Source organism: Epinephelus lanceolatus, chromosome 11, assembly GCF_041903045.1.
Source record: "Epinephelus lanceolatus isolate andai-2023 chromosome 11, ASM4190304v1, whole genome shotgun sequence".
NCBI classification, from domain to species: Eukaryota; Metazoa; Chordata; class Actinopteri; order Perciformes; family Serranidae; genus Epinephelus; species Epinephelus lanceolatus.
This window is the reverse complement of record NC_135744.1, coordinates 21,864,780-21,888,843: the sequence shown is the minus strand read 5'-3', so window position 1 is coordinate 21,888,843 and position 24,064 is coordinate 21,864,780. Positions and strand designations below refer to the sequence as shown.

At 42.3% G+C, this 24,064-nt stretch overlaps 1 protein-coding gene across 1 annotated transcript in view; it reads left to right on the top strand.

Annotated features, from left to right (window-relative positions):
- The window catches only part of LOC117261227 (uncharacterized), a 39,664-nt gene that overhangs the window by 4,635 nt on the left and 10,965 nt on the right, over positions 1-24,064 (top strand). The window contains exons 2-3 of the mRNA XM_033633560.2: positions 20,418-22,507; positions 23,085-23,387. Coding sequence (XP_033489451.2) covers positions 20,434-22,507; positions 23,085-23,387 — 2,377 coding nt within the window. The 5' untranslated portion in view covers positions 20,418-20,433. The remainder of the gene's footprint in view (positions 1-20,417; positions 22,508-23,084; positions 23,388-24,064) is intronic.

The window sequence follows — 24,064 nt, the reverse complement described above, 5'->3', positions numbered from 1 at the left end:
CATGACCATGAACACATCACATAATATCCTCAGATTCAGATCCTAATGGACTCACTCTGAAGTCACAAGCCGAAAAACCTGTTTTCCTCTTCTGCACAGCAACTCTGAAAACTGAGTTTCTGAAACTCTTCACCCTGGATGGATTTTCACAAAAGGTTCATTGTTAGTGACCTAAAATGTCGTTTGTGTGAAGACGAAAGGCCAAAAATGAGCCATGTTTGTGTGGACCGGGCTTTAAAGTGTAAGCTTTTAGTGAAAATGCATGTGTGGGAAGTACTAAGCATATGACTAAATAAATGATACTTGGATGATACTGCACAAGTTGAGTTTGTGAACAGATGAAACACAAAATTTTCTTCACAAATCCATTGTAACATGGGGTGAGTAATTGATGTACAAATGGTCACTTTGTGAGTGAAGTTTCCTTTAAGCATCCCTGCTTCTAAATGATGATGCTGTTACAGCCTCAGGGTGTCCTGTGTTGTTGTTTTCTTGCACACTCATTCTACCTCAGAGGTTTTATCTTCAAGGATACGAAAATATGAAGATGGTCTGGCATAAATTCCAGAGGGAGAACAGAAACAGACTGTTGTTACCACACTGCATCTCACAGATGTTGCTGTTGTTGATTTCTCTTTTTGTTTTTTGTTCAAGCTGAGCAACCTTCTGTCAAATAGAAAAGTGTCAGATTGTTTCTGGTGTTATTTTTCTGAGGGGAGAGGCCTGCAGGAGACAATATAGTTTGGGGACCCTCGCTTGCTCGATACAACAAGTTCCTGGATTCTTACAAAGCAGCCGCTCCTTCGCTGGTTCAGATCAAAATACACTCTGAAACAAACGATCGATCAAATGCTGCCACAGAGCACACAGTGGCTCTCAGTGTGTAATTTTAGACCACGTTTGTTCGGGTGTTGTCTCCACGAATTAATCTGTTTTCATGCCTGTCTGTCTTTTTTGACTGTTTGTTTGCAAAGATCCAGCATGTCAGAAAACTGCAGTTGGGAGGACATTTGGTTGACAGAAATGTTTTGGCACAAGCATCACTTAATATTTTGGTGGCGCTCAGATCTGGGCTTTCCAACATCAACTGATTAAAATTTCATTGCAGCCACGACTGTTCCTTTGAAAGAGATAATTCTCCAAAGATTTTAAAATATATTCAGAGCACACTACTGTTCCTCTTCTTATCGTTATGTGACAGAGAGCTCAAATCCCAACCAACCACAAAACCTTTCTCCAAGCTGCTTTTGTCACTTTCTATTCTTAGTATTCTATTTTAGGATTTAGTCTTATAAAATTGAACAGAGGTCTTATTTTTCAACATTATAATGTGCCGTGGCATTGTGCACGCTCCTCTTTTAAATCATTGTGCTGTTAGAGGTGCCGTCTGCAGCTGATTAGCATCAGTTTGCTCCTTGATTCAAATATTTGATTGGTCTAAATTGGGGCATGGGCAGGAAATCTCAGGCCAACATGAGCAAAATATTGCTCTGTAGCCAAAGTGTCATCAAACCCACTTTATCTCCTATAAAATAATGAAAAGAAAATAACCGCTGAGCCTTGGATGTGTGGGGATTATGTCCTAAAAGTCAGGTGTCAGTCTTAGTGTTGAATCAGTTTGACTGAACAGTGAAAGGAGAGAAGAGATGGCTCAGTGTTCCCTATCATGCTGCCCTCCGATTGGCCAGTGTGTGCAGTTGCTTCCATCACTTTCTGTCCGCTGACTGTGGAGATTGGGTGATGTAATTATTTTGACTTCCTCTCAGTAGCCTGTAGCGGTGTGAGCTCCGATGAGACAGTAAAACGAGCAGATTACACTGAGAAAAAATTAGTAACGCGCAGACACAGATTAGCAGTAAACATAAAGATGTATTCCTTAAGGATTAATGCAGTGTTGTGAAGTGGAGTGTGCGGTATTTAAGAAATGAATGAATGAATGTAAGAATGTTTACGCATCAACACAAGGCTCATCCTCGTGTGTCATTATTGTAGCGTTATCATGGCGTTGTTGATAAAACACTCGTTCGGGCGTCTGAGTCACAATCAAGTCATCACATGCAGCCGGAATTCAAGTTGCAAGTCATTTCCCTTTGTCTCCAGTAAATCTTACATCATTAGATGTGTGACTTAAGCCTGATTACAGTGTGAGTCATTATGAGTTCTCAGTTGGGACCCAGATTTATCCGTTTTGTTCTTTAACTTCATTTGGTCCTTTTTTTCTTACTGCTGTCCCACTTCACTTGGTCGGGCAATTTAACATTAATTTCATTTTGTTTGTTTGTGACACCATCCTTGAGACAATTCTTAAAGGAGCTGTATGTGACTTCCAGAGCTTTTGTATAGCAGCAAACAACTACTTGCTATTTAAAGACACAGCAAAGTAATGGCGTCCTTAGCAGAGACTGAAGTCACATTACCTCTCTGAGTGTTGCAATCATAGACGCTATAAAAAGAATCGATGTAGCCAACGTGAATCACCCATCAGTTTATCGACTCACGTTTTAAAGCCTCGAGTTTTGCATTTCTGATGTCGCTGTCTTGGTTTTTCCGGATCCCGAAGTGACCACATTTGGATGCGAGGTTGAAGCTGTGGAGGAGCGTGATGTGGATCTGACTCATAATTAATTAAATGTAAACAGGAGGCTTATATAGAAACCTCCAAACAGTTGTCATGAACAGGGAAATTAGCTACGGCAGGGCTTGGTGTCATTTAAAAAATTACAATACCAGTACCCTTAAAGTGATACTGTTACCCATAGAGGACTTCATTTGATACCCATAATGTGAATAGAGTGGAGTAAATATATCCATATCATCAAACACGCTGAACTCGCTGGAGTTGGCACACTGAACACCGTGCTTGACTTTACCACACCACAGATATTATAGGTTGTAGCTGCCTGCTGGGTACAGAGAGTCCACCTACATGCACAATGACAGGGCAATATGTTAGCATCACATGCCTAATGTTAATGGTGATTATTAGGTTTAATGACAGAGTCAAGTTGTTTCCGTATCGCTATGAGTTTGTTGGAAACATTTAACAGCTTAGTGATGGACGTTAGCCACTGCTGCTGTGTTAGCTTGTGCTAACCGGGCATTCACTGAACTGACCGTTTGCTGTGATGACAACAGCTCCAGAGACGGCAGCAACAAAAAGTTTGCTGTAAAGGGCCCCCAGTGGAGGCATTATCACAAGGAGGCATTTTAACATGGATGCCTATGAGGAGCCAGCCTCAAGTGGCCATTCAAGGAACTGCACTTCTGCATTGGCTTTATTTTTCAGACCACGAGGTTTCCGCTTAGTTGTTACCCTTTGTCTGTTGTTACGGTAGATGGTTTGGCAGCGCGTACATGTTACTGCATGTGTGTATCCCACTGCCTAGCTAATTGCCACCAACTGCACTGCACTCATACAGCAGTTACAGCTGATATCAGGATGGAGTCATTGTGGAAGCGTAACACACCCCCTCCGGTTTCCCCCCAGGTTAACAGTGTTAGCTCTCAGCACTGTTGCTCCTGTTAGCACTGTTTATTGAGACACCTCCATGTTGAGAGCCATTTGAAGGCAATACGGGCTCATACTCTGAATCATAGATAGATATGCTATGAATGTCACGTACAGCTCCTTTAATAATTATAAAAATTATAAAAACAACTGACATGGAAACATAAAATACACACTTCAGATCTTGGGTACTATGTGGCCACATTTATTTGAAGGCTGTATTATGTTTATAACTGATCAAATATTTAATCAAATAGTACTTTTCATACAAACATGCAGCTCAAAGTGCTTCACATAGCAAAATTTAAACAATACAGAAAAATAGTAAATAATTAAATAAAAGGAAAACAAAAACAAAAAATAAAAAAATTGCCTTAACAAAAAAAAAAATCAATTAATAAAAGTCAATAGAGTAAATTAAAACAAAACAAACACCAGGGACAAAATTAGTGTAAAAAAACTAAATTAAAATTTCACTCGCTTCTTTCAGAAACACCTGACCTTCACACATTAACATGCTTTCACACTCTTGCTGCTGGTAATTGAATGGTTCGTGTTATGGAAGTTTGGGGTGAAATAGCACATTCAGATGCAATTTCTGCTCAGTTTGGCGAGCAGCCATCTGCACAGGGTGCTTTGGTTGTCATTATCATTCATATCATATTTGTGATGGGCAGGAGGCGCTTCCCCCTCTGCCGCCTTTCCCCCTCTACAACTCATTCTGCCGCAGTAACAATTAACATTTCCACCCCAGCGGATGTTGAAAGTGAGACTCTACATGCTGCTGTGACACCAGTGTCAAAGCTCACTGCAACACTGTGCAGAGTATTTGTATTTAATAGAAGTAGATTTTAACCTCATTTGTGAATTTGGAACTAAATTAAATGCTGCCCACAAAACTTCATTGGTGATGAGGCAAATTGATTTCCAGTGTTCAGCAATGAGAGAGTCTGTTTTTCTGATGTTTGGCTTGTTGGATTTTGATGCCAAAACATGCTTGAATGTTTAAATCCTGATAAGCCTGATCATTTTGTGCTTCTCTGCTGATTTGTGAATTAGCTCGTTATCTGATATCAGCGCCTGTGCAGGCCAATCAAAGTCTTTTCATTCGTGAGACCAATATTTGCTGATAGCTTACGGCTCTTTTACTCCGCTCATAACATGTAAAATCATGTCTAATTCTGTATCATATCTGTAAATCTGATGGTGCACATTCATTAAGATTAAGAATACTACCACTACATGAAAACACAAAGGGACCAACTCCCATTTGTTTTCCTTTTAGTTTGTCATCAATCAAGTTGTCAGGTTGAATTATTGAGTAGAAACTGTCTTACACAGGTTATTCTTTATCAGCAGGGGAAAACACAGAGCCCGGCTCTGCCCAAAGGTAAAATAAAAAAATCTGAGCACCTCTAAAACTGATTTAACACAGAGACTGACCTCCAAAGCTCATCATTAAGGTTATACCTCACAAGAATTGTTAGCGACTGTTGACAGTATTGCCATCGAAACAGATAGTGAAAGCCAAAACCAGCTTTGTCTGCTTAGTGCTTCCCCTCACTATATTTTTTGGCACTGTGTCCGTGATTTCCAAAGCCTCCTCCTAAGATGTGTGCTGCTTACACTCTGGCATCTGGTTGCTACCTTTTTATAAAGTCATGACCTCACCTGAGCTTGGATGGGTTACTGATCAGGCCTATCGGGCTCAGGCCCAGGGGCCAAAAGTTTCACAACCTCTGCTGGCACTCAGCTGCAAAATATCACTCGAGTTAACATGTAACACCCAGGAAGAGACTCAAAATAACCACAAGAAGATGCAAAGAAATGCTAAGAGAAACAAAAAGATTTGTCGTGACTGCAAAGACACGCAAAAATGCAACAACAAAAGTGGCGAAATCACCAAGAAGTCTGTGTTTCTTGGTCCTATGTGGGAGAGGTGGCGGGGCCTTTTGCACATCTGTGCCCAGGGGCCCATTGTCTCAAATCTGCCCACGCACCTGTATGCTGTGCTGAGGAATGCCCCAATCACAGCAAAATAATACGATACGATACGATACGATACGATACGATAAGATACAATACTACTATATTACACTGAAATTCATTTTGCATGCTCCACTCTGTGTGTAAAAAGTCTTCTTAGTGAGGTTGGAGCTGCCATTCTTTTGGCCATGTCTGCCATTGCACAAAATGTTGCCTCACTTGCAATGCCTCACCAAGGAGATACGATACGATATGATACGATACGATACGATACGATACGATACGATACGAGCAATGTATGACAAATATGAAATACAATATATTGCAAATTTAAATCTAAATATAAACTAAATAATAATAAATAAATACACTGCCACACACTGCTGGTGGGTCATATGTGAAAAATCCTGCACAGTATATCTTAAACAAAAAAAGCCAGAGTATCAAAACGGCAAGCTGTGTTTTTAGAGCATTGTTTTAACATTGTGCAATTGCATTATTTAGCCCGTCTAGTTATGTAATAATCAACAAAATCTATTCATTTTGTCATTAATTCAAGTGTTATTGGTTTTGGTACGATTCCACAACTGTTTTTGCTGCTTAAGGAAGACAAGGTGACAGTGGCTAGAGGCCAACGACACCTGAGACAGTAACATTCCTATATTGGCTTATGTGCTGTCAGTAATCCTTGTCAGGTTGCTGACAGCACAAATCCATCAACGCACCTTTTTTTTTTACACCTTGACATGCAGGTCTTCTCTGCAGGAACCTGTTCATTGATTTCCAGTCACATCAGCAGCCTCACAGCAAACCTACTGAGACTGTGTGTGGATGTAGAATCTCCTTTAGGCAGAATGTACCTAAGTGTACTTAAATACATTAACACATACTTGAGGTACTTGTACCTCACTTGAGTATTTCATTTTATACTTCCACTCCACAAATTCACAGAGATAAATATTGTTCTTACAGCTTTGGGCTATTTAATTTTCAGATGACAGTTTTCCATCCCCCTCCTGTCCAGGGAAAACCATGCATCTTCAGATGTGTTGATGTTGAATGTTTGTGATAAACTGAAAGATGAAGTGCTCCTTTATGTGTTTAAAAATTCTGTAAGTTCTTAAGCTAAATCAACTCTTAAGAAACCCTCCTGGATCAGCTGAAAAATGCATCATCACAAAGCTGTTTTTCTGACACCATAAAAAGTTAGTGATCCGTAGTTCTCACAAGAAAGTGACACTACATTGATGATCTAATAGAGTATGATGCAGTGCTGTAGATTAAACTACGCAACAGTGTGTAAAGGAGTGAAAATGAGCACAACCTTAAACATCTACAGCAGTAAAATGCAACATACACATCAATGCAGCATTAATATTAATTCAAAAACATCACAGAAGAGGTAAACACTCAAATGGGACATTTTACTGCACTGTGATTCATCAAGATCCACCGTGTAGGATTTAGCCACAGGCTAGTTAATAACGTGTCAGGCAGGAAATCCAAAGTGTGGGATCATTTTGAGAAGGTGAAGGACGAACCCAAGGTGATATGTAAACTCATCTTCATTGGTCGACTACAAACATGACGTATCATCTGAAACATGGAAGTAAACATGCCCATTAGCCCACAGCGTCATTAACAGGCGGCTCGCTCAGTGTGTGACGTGCACTTGTAGATAAAATATAGGCCTATATTAATGAAGGTTCATTAGTACGGTTTTGTATTTCTCTGTAATGTAGCACAGTGTTAACAATGTTACTGATACTATTCTTTCTCACACCTTCAACTCAAACCATTGTGTTGCCCCGCCCAAAATATATCATTTCATAATTTAATTAATTTCGTAAGCATGGGGCGCCTAGTTGACTAATGGCCCTAAATGACGACTACCGGTCGACGAGGAAAATTCCTAGTTGGGGGTCAGCCCTAGCATCTACTGAAGTATAAGAGGAGAGGGAAGGTGGATGGGTCATACAAAATCCAGACTTTAACCCAGGAGCCTGCTGGTCATATCCCACGTGAAACCAAAAGACATAGTGTAGCATACTGCACTAGTCACCTATGTCACCTGATCTATCTTGAGTGTGTCGTAGACGGGTCCTTATCTACAGAGATTGCTATGTTGCACAGCCATGTTTCTACAGTAGCCCATAACAGACAAACCAAGCTGGCTCTAGATAGGGCCACGAGCGTTTTTGCGTCGGCCTCAATAGTTATTTGCCCCTCTTCAACAAGAGCGTTGGAAAACACAGATTATTTAACATGAAACTTTTTTTTTTTACCTGTTTAAATCACTTTGTGTTTGTTTTAGAGAGAGGTTGACCTCTGCAGATAATTTGGCTCCCGGTAAAAACCTGAACGTCTGAATCAGAAATAAGGTGAGCACACATTAGCTGCCAAGCAGTGTTGAAGAAACACTAATTTGTAACGTGCTTTATTCAGTGTTTTTACTGGTTTTAATCACCTGGGGTCTCATTTATAAAACAATTCGTAGGATCCGTACTAAAAATGTGCATACAGACAAAAGCCAAAAATGGCATGCGCCAAACGCCATCTGCGTTGCCAATTTCCTGTCTCCAAAATGTTTGTAAGCATGGGTCAAAGTTTCTCCCATCACGTCTGTTTTTATAGATCACAACTTTTGTGTGGGAAGTGGCGAACGCCTCTTTCAGGCCTCGTTTCGTAATGCAATGTTTATAAATGAGACCCCAGGTTGTTTTGGAGAGGAAGAGACCTCTGTGAAAAATTTGCCTTCTGGTAAAAACCTCCTTAACAATGAACACTGAAGGAATTCTAACCGGGAGAACTTTCAGCTGGTTGCAATCTGCTAGATTCCACTAAATCCCCCTGAATCTAACACACTGCTCCTTTAAGTAAAGGATGTGCCTCTGCCTGTAGGATCTGACACCAACTGTTTGACCCTCACTGCTGTAAGGTATATTACTGTGAACATCCTCGTGCCTCTCTCCTTCGTGCCCAGTTGCCCGTAGCTCTGGCTGTCCAGCTGTCAGTTTGGTTATGTGTGTATATAAAGAGTGGAAAGTGGACCGCCTCCTGTCATTTTGTGCCAAACATGAGCAAAAACGTGCAGATGTGGATTGTCCTCTGACAGAAACGGCCTGCTCATCAGCCTCTGGAAACAAGTGACTCTGATGACTAATTTTCCTCCAATCCACCATCTGAAGAGGCTTTTTCTTCCACTGTGATGAAAAAGAATCTTGTTCATGCAGCAGAGGAAGAGATTCTCTAACTCAAGCAATTTTACAGGCCAGTAATTGAGCTGCACATCCTCACATTATTGCCTGGTTTTTGCTCTGGTGCTGTCCACTCTGCTGCGTGGGTGTTTTGCTGTCAGGTGCCTTTTGATGAAGGAGCCGCATAAAGCCGGGGCGGAGAGGGAGAACGGGAAGACCGCCATCAATCTTGCACAGCCAGACAACCATCTGTTCCCAAAAACATCAGCCCCCTCAACAGCTTGTCCCCAAAAACACTCGCACCGCACCGCCTCTGCAGCTGGAGACGCGCTGTGCAACACTAAATCTACAATGTACCTGATTACTGTAGAGCACGGTGATGTTCTTTATAGTCTGCTCTCCACTCTAAGTCATGCACTGTCCTCCTGTCCTGTACGCTTAGACCCATCACTTCATGCACATAAACAAAATGAGTGAATTCTGTTGTCCTCACAACATAAAATGATTCCAACCTTGATTTGTTTTATGAGCTATTACAGAGTTCAGAGGTGCTGAGCAAGCAAATGATATCTATTTATGATACTGCAGGTTTTGCTCAGGTGTTTGGGAAAGAGTTAAATCATCTGGAAAAACATTAGCATGTGCACCACTCTCCCCTCTCTGGCTCATGACTATAGAGCTGTTATCTTCATTCTGCTGGTGGGGTAGCAGAGAGCCGAGGGAGGGCGTCATGATCTCCCCCGTAGGCTTATGCAGCCCTCGCTAACTGGAGCTGAGTGGCACTCCTCTTCTCCTTCTTCTTTTTTGAAAATATCTCTTTTTATCTGTGGGAGTTTGCATTCTACACTTTCATGTGCTCCAACTCAGAAGCAGCTAACGTGATTGCAAAGCTTAGCATGTGTTAGCCTTTCCCTTAAATATTAATATACGCCTAATCATGCGCATACATTTGCATTTGCCTCTCTGCTCCTTGATCCATCCTGCGACATTTGTTTATTCAGCCAATTACAGGGCTGACTCTTTAAAGAAACTCACATAGCGTCCTCAGAGGCTGTTATGCCTCAGCTCTGCTCATAACTTATTCACACCTTACTGTAAACTCCTGTAGTCATGTGTGCTTAGTAGATATATTATGCAGTCTGACATACTGATATGAGTAGTCTGATGCCTAATATTGCTGCAGCCATGCAGTGGGATTCTAACAAAAGGGATGAGCTACGTCTTTAAGGGTAATTTCTTCAACCTGGACACTATTTCACCATGTGTTTGTGTCCAATGCCCCTTTTCCACCAAAATTAGTGGATGTGTATGCATGTGTATTCCCGTTGAACACAGGAAAACACCACTAAAAACTAGGCTGTAGACTCCTCTCCCATTGCCAGTAGAGTCAAGTTATGTATACAGTTCTACTGCAGATGAGTATGCCTCTCTCTTTTTGTGGTATGTCAAGTTCGATGCCATGTATAGGCTGGAAAACAGCTTAGTAAACAGTAGAAAGATGCAAGAGGCCAGCGAAAATGTGACCGTGGGGACCTCTTTCTATAAGGCCCAATCCCAATAAGCCCCCCTTGCCCACTACCCCTTGGCCCTCAAAATCAAGCAACAAGGGGTAGGGGTAGAAATCTTTCCCTAGGAATTGGGACACCACTCACTACCTCACCACGTCGGTTACGTTCACACATACGTAACTATTTTAAACAGGAAGCTGCAAGCCATCTACATTTCCAACCGGCATCTACAATGGAGTCTCATTCATCCTACCGATCGCGTTTGTCGCATTCATCATGCTTCGTTTGATGAACGACAGACGACAGGGGACTTATGCTAGCTAGCTAACCAGCTAACATTACGAGGCAGCATAGTTATACTAGCTGGTGTGTTATCGTAATGTGAAAAGTCCGACAATTTTGCAGAACAGGACAGATGACAGATGCTAGATAGTGCGAGCTAGCTAGCTAGCTAACAAGCAACCTGACAACGGTAACGTTAGCTATGTATGAACTTTTTTCCCCATCTCTTGCTTGGTGGTAGCCATGACAATGTCTACCCCTTACTGGCAAGTCAGCATCTGAAATCCCTTGCTCCGAAGGGCTAGTTTCATACCCACTACCCCTACACGTAAAAAGGAATTGGGACACCACTACCCCTCGCGGGAGTGCGCAAATGTAGGGGTAGGGCTAAGGAGGGGTATTGGGACAGGCCCTAAATCTCTTACTGATTCAGTCTCTCTGTCAAACTTGGTCGATGTCTGAGTTCTGTTTGAGCGGAGACTGACAGTATTTTGTGGTGGCGCGTCATTGTATCTCACTGGTAAAGGGGCTAAAATTAGCATGTTTGCCCGCATTTTGTAATTCTATCAATGCCGATCAGAGCCAGAGCTGATTAATACCGGTATCTACTGCAGAGCCATTTCACCCGGGTGTGATTGCCAATTCTAACCTTTCCAGTTACATACAAAAGTCAGATATTAGCGGGTATTAGTGGATTTTTTGCAGTGGCAAAGGGGCTTTTGAAACTGATCCAGTAATGAGCAAGAGCACTGCAGCCAGCAGCGGCGAAACAGGCCGCAATGTAATGTTAGTTGGTAAGTGACCCTTCGCTAAATCCCGCCCTTGAACACAGTCTGACCAATCTTTGTGTAGCATCGGCCAGCTCAGACGCAGGGTTCAACAACTACACGACTGTGCCCCATAGACTCTTGTGCAATCAATCAGATTTTCTTCATCTTCAGGTTGGTTTTGTGGACTTTGAGCTAGTTATGGTTAAACATTGGGGGATGTGTAATAGTGAAATTTATTACCCAGAGAGGCTGGAAGGAGACACATTAAACTTTATACGTTACTAAGTTAGCACTTCTATGCTATGTTAGCTAAAGAAGGTATAATGAATGTCTTCTCTCTGAAATCACTTTTTAGTTTTTCCACAAATTAGATATTTCTTTATGGAGTGCACTTGGTGACAGTGAGCTACATGCCAGCTCCGCGGCTTTACAGACCATCACAAAAGGGTTGGGTTTAGTGAAAGGTCACCAATTTACATCCACAAAATGTGCTTGTTTTTGCCAATGACAGGCTCAGATTATTATGACAACATCATTGACAGGATCCCTACACAGGTTGACCTTTTTGGTAAAGCGTAAGGTCTTTTTTGTTTAACTGGAGCGAGCCTCCAAATTTGCTATCATCAAACCCACACTTCACTTAATGCCGACAGAAACAGAATAAAACTCACAATAGCAGTCCTGGTTTGCTTTTTCACTGCTCCAACAATCACCAACTCTGGTCTGGTTAAAATAAACTCTTAATTCACTTGGTTAGATGTGAAAAAACTGCTGGCTCTATACATGCTAAAAATACTGTTTATTTAAACGGAGTCTGGTGGAAATGGCGGTTTCTAGTAAAACAAAAAGGATTTCACTCTTTAACTGAAGGGTCCATGTCTGTATTGATCCTTTCCATAATATTGCCAGACACTCGGAATAATATTCTGAGCCTGTCAGTGGCAAAAACACTTTTAATGAACTTGCATTGATGGTGCGAACATGTCCCGAGTGGTTTAATTGTGGCCTGTTTCAAGGCTTCAGGCTGCAGCGCTCTCAGATTCAGATTCAGCTTTATCTGTGTCCCCGTAGGGCAATTAGTGTTGCAGCAAGTAAAAAAGACATAAAAAATGTACAAGACATACAATTAAAAGTCTAAGAGGGGGGGGTAATATAGTGTGCTGAAACAGTAGCAGCGACTCAAATAGCCCATACAAGATAGGTAAAGTGCAAACAGTGCACTTTACCTATCTTGTATGGGCTTGAGTATTGAGCTCTCGCTCTCTCTCAATACTCAACCAATTTCAAAACTTGTTATTCCCATTTGTCACTCAGACACAAACACATGAGAAGATAGGGTCCAGGTTGAAATATTCCAAGGTTACTGTCTAAGTTTCAAAGTATCAACACACGTAGGTTTAAGAGTTTATTATTGTGCTCAGTGGTTGTCTGGCCATAGTCTACAATATTACAGTTATACAACACAGATTGTCTAATGGCCTCTGACTTGTGAGATATTAATTTTGGCCATCAAACTGAGCAGAGTTCCTTTTTTCCTCTCTGTTGTGTTTTCTCGGAGCTGACAGACTGGCTGCCGCCTCAGTTCAGGGATCTTGTAATTGAAGCTATTAACAAGGGGGCAATAATGGAAAAAAAGAAGTCAGTACTCTTTGTACTGCTTGGCTGTAACTTCCAAGTGAAACAGATTGAGGCGGCTCATTTTTGAAAGACAATCACAGCAAACACACACAGCAGCGCCCAGCATGTACTGTATGTTGGCAGGCAGAGCAGGTAGCTCACAGCCTTTTATCTGACTCCATTAATGTGTTAGAAAGACCAACCAACTGGAGGGATTTCACATGAAGACAGTTAATTAAACACAGCTTTAATTAACCTCCTTATCAACAGTGCTCACACCATTTTACAGTTTTATTCCCACTGGTGGATCCTGTCACCAGCTGCCCTGTGGCAGCAGGGAACAAAAACACAGAGATGACAGGATACCTAAACTCTCAGCAGTGTTTGCTCTGTTCTGTCAACATTTTAATTGTGTAAAACCAAAGTTCCTGCAAAAACAAATCATCACAGCTGACACAACCAGTGGTGGAGGAACTATTTAAATGCTTTACTTAAAGGTGAAGTGTGTAAGATATGGGGGGTTTAATGGAGAATGCTGAAGCTGAAACTTCTCCCAGTTAGATTTCTTTCAATGTTCATTGTTGATGAGGTTTTTACCAGACGCCACAGAGGTCTCTTCCTCTTCCAAACAAATGCACCAGGAGATCTAAACCAGTAAAAGCACTAAATAAAGCAGGGTTGCATTACAAATCAGTGATTCTCCTACACTTTTTGGCATGTTGGAGACTGGTGCCTACCTCACCACATGCTATTATGTGCTCTCCTTTTTTCTCTGATAAATCAATCGAGGCTTTTACTGGGAACAGAATTATCCACAGAGGTCTCCTCCTCTTCAAAACAAATGGACCTGGTGATTAAAACCAGTACACACATTGAATAAAGCAGTGTTTTCTGTGTTGGGTGCTCAGGTGAGGTCAAGACTTAACAAAAAGGTAGTGACCAGGTGCCAGACCATGAACAGCACGCATCCAAGAGACACAGCGCAGACAATAAGCAAACATAGTGAAGCAGAACGCAAAATGAGAGTGACTCTGGGGTTGGCTTTTACTTTCATTTTTGCTTGCAAGCGTGTTTACAACCATAACAGACAATCATGCATAGTGTACGTACAATAACAACACTACTACTTAAGGTATGCTATGCAGGATTTTTCATAGAAAACAAATCATAGTCACCCAAAAGTGACCCCTTAAAATCATCATTTCTGACCCACTCTGACTGTGTGGTGGTGTATCAATCCGTCCTCTGTCTGTATTTTCTTATTTTTCTTGTTAATTTGCTTTGTTTGGGACATTCCTGGGCACAGGGTGCAGGTGAGGTCAGGGCTTTATAAGAAGCGACCAGCTGCCAGACCACAAGCAGCACACATCTAAAAGGCAGCTACAAAGACTGTGGACATGGCACAGAAACAATGCAGATATAACTAATCTGGGGTTGTGTTATGTCCCCTGTCAAAGGGGGACTTAGACATAACATGCTGCAGCAGTTTATTTAAATCTTTGAACCCTGAGCAAATTGTTGTGATTTCTTTCACAAACATGGGAAAAATGGCAATGAGCAACTTGGTAAGAAATGTCCCACAAAATTGCAAAAAAAAAACTAATAGATGCAGAAAAAAAAGATGGGAAAAAGCTAGGGAAAACTATATCATTTTTATTTAATTTTATTTCAATTAATTAATTTATTTATTTTATCTTATTTTTTAGATTTTTTTTAATAAAATTTAAGCACTTTTTCCACGTCATTTCCTTGCTTGTTTGTTTTTAAATTTCTTTCTTTCTTTCTTTCTTTCTTTCTTTCGTTTTTTTTTTTTTTTTGCTGATTTTCTTGTTTTTAATTTTCTCTTTTTACGAATTTCTTCCTTCATTGCTCATTGCCTTCTTACCTTGTTTTTGAAAGAAATCAAGCCAATTTGCTCAGGTTTCAAAGGGTTAACTTCAGAGTAGAGCAGTGCCCTAAACAACAAACAAAAATATGCTAATGGACCCTAAACTTACTTTGCAAAAACAAATGTGAAACAAAAGACAAATTTCTAACCTAAACTCCTACCACGTGAAACAAGAAAAGAACATGGCGATGCCAAACACAAAAAGGCTTCTTACTGTTACTAAATATGTTTCAAGTGCTCTATTTACAGTGTTCAAACAAAAATAATGTAACCAACTAATAACTCAGTGTGCACAGACTCATTTACAAAGTCAGAAGTTTTTTCCTGCAGGTACACCGTTCTAAGTACTGGCTTCTCTGGAAGTGGTTGAGGTGAATGGAGGGAAGATCATCTGTCAGCTGTCATTTAAAAATCTTCTGTCATGCCCTGGACCAATCCAGTGACAGCAATCTCTGCGAATTGTCCAATAAGCAAACACCACCTGCCTTGCAACATCCAATCACACTCAACCACATGCACACACCCTGAGGGGAGGAGAGAGAACACACACAGAGAGAACACAACAATAATGGCCTGGGTCACAGTTGGCGGTCACTCTCACTTTTGTCGGCAATACTATTTACAGCAGCTGATAATTGCTGCATAGTGCACCTTTAAGTCAGGGCTGTCAAATATACGGCCCGGGGGCCAGAACCGGCCTGCCAAAGGGTCCAATCTGGTCCACTGGATGACTTCACACACCTAATAGTGATGCACTTGTGAAGGCCTAGAGGTGCCAGGTTTCAGGAGCAAGTTAAAAGGCTGCTTCAGAGGCTTTTCCATCCCGACCAAAATACACATCTTTTCTTTCACATAAATTTGGTGTGGTGATGTCAGGATTTCTACGCAGGAGTGGAATTGTTTAGAAAAATGCACGTTTGTTATTTATAGGGCATTATGCGATGGTTTTACTGGTCCTGCCCACCTGCGATCAAATCGGACTGCATGTGGCCTGTGACCTAAAAGAGTTTGACACTGCTGCTTTAAGTATATGAAAATGTGAAAAAATACAAAGTTAAAAAAGCGCTACTTTATGTACATTGCTTATGAAGCATAATTAATAACATGAGAGATTATGAAGATTTCATAGATTACTTGACTGAAACGTCATCAAACTGTGTCCAGATAAACTGTAATCCTGCAACACAGAGACTTTTATCGCCCATCAGATGGTGTAATGTTTCCGTAGCGATGCTTCATTATAGTCTGTGGTGCATTATATGTTATTCATGCTGTGAAGTATCATGTCAACATGTGCCAGTGAAATTTCAAGAGGCTTCTCTTTGTCTTACTATGTCCCATCTCTCTGTGTGTGGCCCTGACTGTGAGTGAGTGAAAAGGCCACGAGCCAGCCTGCAGTTTACAGTGTGTGAGAGAAAAGTGATCAGAGTGATAGTGACTTTCACCATGATAAAACTGGGTCAATGTAACCCCCCACCCCCCTCCACCACAGGCAAGGCTGAAAAAGGAAAAAAAAAAAATGAGGATGCCGTCACCAGCCTGTGTGCGTGGATATGAGCATGGGGACACTGGAGCGTGGTTTGCTTTCTCCATGGGTCGGTATCTGTGTTGTGTTGGGACTGAAGACATCCCCAGATTATTTTGACGTGTTCCTTCCTCCCCTGTAGTCTGTGCTTTACAGTGTCACGTTATAATCTTTCCCCCTGTATTTTCTCTCTACCCACTTTGTTTCTGTCAGCCAGTGTTGTCCTCACTATCTCTTCCTCTCAGTCCCCTTTTAACTTTTTGGTCTCCCTGAGAGATTCTTGATACGTGTGGCTTAAAGGGCTTATGGTTGAAATGAAAATCCACCCTAAAAAACATTGTTATCTATCTAAGATCTAAGATTGCTTTCAGACCTAGAGTTGTCTTGCTTTGGTCCGAATCAGGGACTAATTTTGTTACAATGGTGCATAATTGCCTAGAGTTGGTTCGTGTTCTCACGGCAGCATTTACAAGCAGACCAGATCAAATGCCTTGTGCGAGAAAGCTGCTCTTGATTGGTCAGAATTTCCAGGAAATTTCCAGGAAGTAAACAAAACGTTGAAGAAGAGTACACTTGCAAGATAAATGTGACAGTTTCTAATGTCACAATGGAGGGACAACTACGCAAGTTGATTTTAGCGCTGCTCATCGTGAACTATATTGCTGTCATTGTTCATTTTAGTCAAACCATACAGTTTGAAAACGAGGCGCGGCTCCAACTAGAAAACAACCAAGTGTGAGAGTTATGTTCGCACCGCCCAAACGAACCGCACTTGGGGGCAAATGAACTTGAGTTTGATTGAACTGAACCAAACAGGGCAGGTGTGAAAGCAGCCTAAATGACAAAAACAAAACAAAACTTAACATATTTTCTCACTTGCGTGGGTTATACAAATATTACTGGCTAATGATTATGAGGGTTATATACGAATTGTTGTGCATTGCATTTCGGGCTATGAGACATCAAGGGGCGTGACTGAGTGCTGGTACTTGACAACGTGGGAATGAAAACGGGTCGAATGAAGAGTCTATGGCCACAGGTTTCGATGTCCGCCTATCGAAAGTGCTTTTTTCTAAACTCACCAGCACAAGACAGAGATGCAAAACCTCAGCAGACTAGAATACCAAACAAACCAAATGCCAAATCTCTCACTCTCCTTCAAACAGAGCTCTAACTCGGTCTGTGCTTTGAGCTCAGTGCTAACATTAGCATGCTAATGTGCCCCCAGCTGACCTTAACAGCCATGCCGCTGGTGTGGCAAAAACTAAATTAAAGCCCTTTATCAACCAAACAACTCCTGGGTGCACAGAACATCTCAGATTGATTGTATTTAACAGTGTGTGTATCAGAGGGTGGATTTTCACTTTAACGACAATAATTTGTCATCTTTGAGAGCAGCCGTATAATGAACGCACCGAGTTACTATAAAAAGTCTAAAGTCCTGTAGTGCACGGACCAACCAATAACATTAATCATAAAAGGCAATTTAATGATACAAAAACCCCTCCATATGTGTTTTGTTACAAAGCGCATATTCAGTTCATCTCTTTTTGCAGTGTCATGGTGAGAAAGCTTTCTCTCCAGCTGAGTCGTATTGTTGTGTGCGTGGTGACCTTCTGTTTATACCATGGCCTGGACAAATGCTCATTTCTAATTGGCCCAAAGGATTTGGTTAAATTAGTTTATTCCAGAGGCAGGATGAAGAGGCCAGATGGCTTGGGGCAGGAAGTGTTTCATTTCAGGTAATCACATGGCTCTCCAGCATTAAATAGTATTCAAAGTGAAGAATCCCACTGAGCCATTAGCTAATTTTGGGAGTTGTTTTTCAGTGCAAACACATAAATGTATTAAGATTTTTGTCCATTTTAAGTGGTGCATGAACATAAAAGTGTATATATTTCAGAAGCATCCACAAACATGAGCTTGCAGTTTTAAAACCTCTGTGAAAATGCACAGTCTAGCTATGTTTTCCCATCAGCTTATTATTTCATCTGACTGACCGCGTCTTGTTAAGAATGAGGAGTCATCAGAGGGATGAAGGTTGTTGCAGCTCATTTGATGCATCTTTTATAGCTGAGCTTTTAAGAAGCCTCAGGATTAGCTGGGATTATTTGCTGCTCACAGCAAACAGGTACACAGTCTTGCACCTTTGGGTTTTGAATTTTATGCCCCAAGGGTGTTTATATAGCCGGGAAATAGTTTACATATTGATGTCAATGTCCTACAGATACAGATGAGCATTAAACGTCTGGCGAGCGGCCCTGGTATAAGCAGGTAACAGACTGTGACGTGCATGTTGAAATGGATTTGGCTAATGTAATCACTACACTGTTATCCATTCAAGTCAAACATGCACCTCAGTAGGTTTTCTCTTTATAGCCTATACGTTCTCCTTTCATTTGCAGCAAATGTGAAAGGAAATATGTGTGACATGTTAAAGGTTCAAAACTGATATTGTGGGTTTTGTATTTGTTCTTAATGTGTTGTGCAAAATAAGACACCCCAGAGATGACTTAGAAAACATGCAAAACTTAAAAATCTATTATTGTTGTCAAAGTGTGTCGTCATTCTTCTGGCAGATTTGGGGTTTCACTTTACATTTCACAGAATTCATATTCATTCTTTTAAAGGAGCAGTGTGTAGGATTTAGAGGAATCTAGCAGTGAGGATTGCAGCTGAAACTACTCCCATGCCCCAAGCGTGAACTCCTGGTTAGAATTCATTCAGTATTCATAGTCCAGGATGTTTTTACAAAGAGCTGAGGTATCCACTGTTTCTATCCACTCCGATAGAAACAGTGAATAAAGCAGTTCCACATTAAAAATCTGTGTTTTTCCGATGCTGTTTGGCTCATTGCAGATAGGCTGCTAGCCCAGCACATGCTAATGTGTGCTCACCTGTTTTCTCTGATAAGATCCTGGGACCAGTTGCACAAAACAGGTTAAGATTTCTCGTTAAGTATGACACTTAAGGTTTCGTTTCTCCTCACTCTGAGGGACTTACACAGTTGCAGGAAAAACTAAAACTCATTTTCTGCATTGAAAGAGATTTAACAGCGGTACAAGTTTCCATGGAGATTGTTAGTTTGCTTGGGCTTGTGATGCCTGTTATCATCTCATAAAGTTGGCTTTTAGTTATATAGCGAAAAAATGGCAGAAGAAATGAAGACGGGAAACCATATTGGTCAGAGGAGGAAAAGATTATACTTCTGGAGGAATACAATCATAGAAAGCACAAACCATAAAGAACATTTGATCCCCAAATACCAGAATACAGAAAATGATTATAGGAGGAAATTGCAATGAAAATTAAATCAGCCAAATCTATAGTGTAAATCAAAAGCGTATCCATTGGGTCCTCCTGGCCGCAGAACCCTCTTCTTGGAATGTGCTAGTTTATTTCATTTATCAGCATAAAATCGGTCATGTTGCAGTGAACATAGAGTCAGAGATACCTTAAGTTTTTGTTTATTTACCTTGCTTTGGTCGCTAAGGTCTTTTGAGCAGTCTAGGGGTTCCTTAAGTACAAGACCAAGACAGGGAGAAAACCATAAATACTTGCATAAACATTTTAAGAAAACCTTAAGGAGAAGACTTAATGGTGTTTTGTGCAACCTGCCCCAGACGTTCAGGAGGCTTTTGCCATGAGCCGGTTAAAACCAAAAACCAAAAACACAAAAACACAAAATAAAGCAGTTTCACATTTTAAAAAATGTAAAATAAAGCCATTGTTTAGTTTGTCCATTCTGGGCTATTGCAGAAAGATCGGCAGTGAAATATGGTGATCTCAAAGGATGGGGTTCCCGCTCCCTATGTAGATATAAACATCTCATTTTAAGGTAATGAAAACATGGTGATTCTTATTTTCAGGTAATTATACTCTAAAGAAAACATACTTATTATAGGCTAGTATATTCCGTTTCTGCAAATATATGTCTCTTAAAATCCTACACCCTGGACCTTGAAAAATTAATTGCACAATATCAAAACATACTATATCAACCGTAACAACAGCATGTGCTGTTTGTGTCTAAACAGGTGGAATGTAAAGTGTGCCCCACATTTCCAGTGTTTGTGATTTAACAGTCATTTCCTGACTACTTTCTTTTTGTGTCTCTCTCCTTCTTCATCGTACAGCTTTGCATAAACCCAGATGCCTCCCCTCCCTCTTGATGAGCGCATAGTGGTCATTCAGCGCCCTAAAAACTTAGCCCTGTGTGAGGCTTCCCCACAAACCATCCCGCAACATTCCTCTCAAATATCAGCCTCTTCCAATGGACACCCACCTCATCTCCACCCCTCGCAGTCCCATTTCTATCCACCCACCTGTAAAGCTCTGACTCTGGAATGCAAGCGCAGATCCTCTCGTGTGCAGAAATTCAAGAGCGACCAGCCGGTCATCCCAGCAGGTGTCAGACACATCCCTAGCCACTGCCATAGCAATGGCACAGTAACTCTCGGCCCACGGCTGCCCTCCCACACACATACTATTGATATCAGGCTGACTGTGGACAAAGGAGGACGAGGAGGAGGAATCAGCAACTCGCTTGGGCGCAACGGAAGTGTTAAAGGCGGCAGAGGGAAATGTGCCTCTTCACAGTTGGATCAAGGACAATGTGAGAGAAAAACTGGAACTCTAGGGAGGCCAAGTGGAGCCGAACACAAGTCACAGCGAAGTCGCTATAGTCAGCTGTCATCTTCACCCGGAGGCGTCCTACAGTTTGTGCCGGCTCAGGCGCAGCAGCATAGGTGCAGGAGTGAAAAGGAAAACTCCAGTTTTTCTAACAGAAGTGACCAGGAATTTCCCTCTCTAGGTCACAAGAAGAATTCCAAACTGGGAACGGTCCATCAAAGCCATAACAGTCACAATCTGCCCTACCACCAAAACTCCGTCCCTGTGCCCCATGCCGCCATCCTAAACTCCAACTATCCGTCATCCCCGCCCTCCCAACCCACCCATGTCCCAGTCTCATTTCAGCAACTCAGCCAGCCGCACCCGTCCCGCACCAGGGATCTCCGCCCTCACATTCTTCATGGTCTACCCCTCTCCCCCTGCTCCTCCCACGCTGGAGGCTTCCCCAGCCCTGACCACACCTGCACCATCGACTGCACCCACCCATTCAGTTGTGGCTGCTGGAGGTTGGTAAGATGCCGAGGTTGTAAGGGGCACTCTGCTAGCTGCCAAGGAGGTGGAGGAAGCTCTTCCACCTCGTTCTCCTGTGTTCATAATGTCGGAGCAGTGAAGAGAGGTGGCAAAGATATGGGCCTGAGAAATCTGGGTGGGTGTCTCTCCACCGCCTCCACCTCCAACACCTCCTCTTCTAACAGCACTGTGTCAGACTGCCGAGCAAGCCTGTTCAAACCTCTCCGCTGTGCCTCCTGCTCTGGTGAGGCCGGAAACTTCGAGAGTCCTGCTATCCTTCGCAAAAAACTAGTAGGGGGATGCCTGCCCTGTACTCCCCTGTCCTCCTCGGCCCCTCTGCGGGCAATACAGAGCTGCGTCACAGGCTGCAACCCCAAAGCCTCTCAGACAGGCAGCTCCACCTGCAGCTACTGCAGCAGCGACCCCATAGTGGTGACATTCAACCCTCGCAGAGGCAAACCCCCAGGAAGAGGCATTGGAGCAGCTCATTCGATGGGTATGTTTCAAGCCGATGATGATGACTACAGTGTGCGTACTATCTGGCCTGAAGAACTGGCCAAGAAGATGACCCATTCTAAAGCCCAAAAGAATCACTGTGCCGAGATGGGAGTCGGAGTCGGGAAGACCTGTGCAACCAAGGCCCAAAATGGCAGTAACGGAACAGGCCTGGCACTCCTGGACTGTCAAAACCTCCAGGAATACGCGCAGTCTCAGCTAACAGACCACGCAGGCAGACGACGGCTTCAGCAGGGGAAAATGGCTGCCTTTGATTTTATGGGCCGCAGGTCGGGATCTGGGTACGACGAAGGCCGTAACTCACTGAAGAGGCTCCTGAACAAAGCTGAAGACATAGGAACTGAGCAAGACGGAGATGTAGCATATCCACGTTCCCCCTCTCCACGCTCTGCATCCCCACCGTCACCTGTGTCCTTTTCGCCTCCGCCGTCCGCCCCTACCACACTCATCAAACCCAAACCTTGGCAGAGAGACAGGGAAGGAGGAGGACATTCCCTGCCATCGGCTCAGTCACTTCACCTGGCCCTTAACTCCCTGAACAGAGAGCAAGATGAGGAGAACAGCAGAAGTAAGAAAATCTGAAAATTCACCTGAGTGCAAGTTGTAAAATATACATTATGTCTATGCAGTAACTCATTTTCCACCGCAATCACTGACATAAATCTGGGTCATGTTGGGTTGAAGCCATTTAGCAGTTTTTTCCTTATATATACTGCAAATGTCCATCAACATAATCCCTGCTGGTTAGTTTTAAGTTAAAGTAGTTCGGCCTGTCTGTGTTTGGCATACGCTGTCATGATTCTGAGCTCGTTCCCCTTGATGTGTTAAATAATTTGCTGTGTTTTTAATGGATGCACACACATTTGGGAACATCCAGCCTCTTTGGATCTCAGCAAGTTGTTTCATTTAAGTCATAAAATAATCAAAGTGCTAATGGCCAGACCTCTTTTAAAATTGAAACAGCTAATTAGTGTTCCGACCAAAATGACCCATTTTTGAATCAGTGGTGATTTAATTACTTAAAAGTTTTGTTTGTTTGTTTGTCATCCGATGCAAATTATTAGTCTTGTAATTTCTTGCTTTGTGGCCACACTGACTGCAAACAATGTCTCTACACACTTTGTCTCCATCTCGTCTTCTCCCAGTGCACCTTTCTCTGCCGCTCTCCTCTTCTTTGCCGGCCTCTCTGTCTGATGAGACCGTGATGACCCCCGATGCGGAGAACGCCGTGGTCAGTCCCATCCTGCCCTTCCTGTTTCTGGGGAACGAGAGAGACGCCCAGGACTTGGACCTGCTGCTGCGCCTCAACATCGGCTACGTGGTCAACGTGACCACACACCTGCCCCTCTACCACGTCAGCTCTGGGCTGCGCTACAAAAGGCTGCCCGCCACCGATAACAGCAAGCAAAACCTTCGACAATACTTTGAGGAGGTTTTTGAGTTCATTGGTGAGAGTCCCACCTCAGATCTTGTTTATTTGTGAGTTTTTTTCCATGACGAGTTCTACTCCAAAAGAGAAAAAAATCTGCAATGTGATCAACCAACCCGGTCTCACTCCAAAGTCGTCAAAATCTGGCACTTGGGTAGTGATTTATGGCGTCAGACACTGACAAAAAAAGCTGTCCTTTAGCGTCGGCATAATATGGTTTGGTCACAGGGAAATGTGGTGGTACAAGAACGAAAGTTATGGTGGCGAAAGTATGGGTAGGGTGGGTAGGAGGGGTGGTGGATGGGTCCAGCAAACAATGACTTTCACCTGGGAGAGCGGTGTTCATGTCCCTTAAGATTATAAAGCCAAACCCTGTTCATTTTTCCTAAACCACATGGGTTAGTCGTTGGAGGAAAAAAACGTCAGTTCACGTTGTTGCACTGATGTAGTGCATTTATTTTGACAGAGACTGTATGTAAATGGTAAATAAGACAATGTATGTAACAGGCAGTTTTCTCAGTACGTGAGTTTACGTTGTGAACAACACACCTTAACTGTTAATAAGACAACTTTGGCCATTCCATTTGTTTTTACTGTCTCTCTTACATGACATACGCTTTAGTCTTGATTGGATCTTCAAGCACTTAAATAAAAAAAAAATCTGAATTTCAACTGCGTTATGTGAACTGCAAAAAT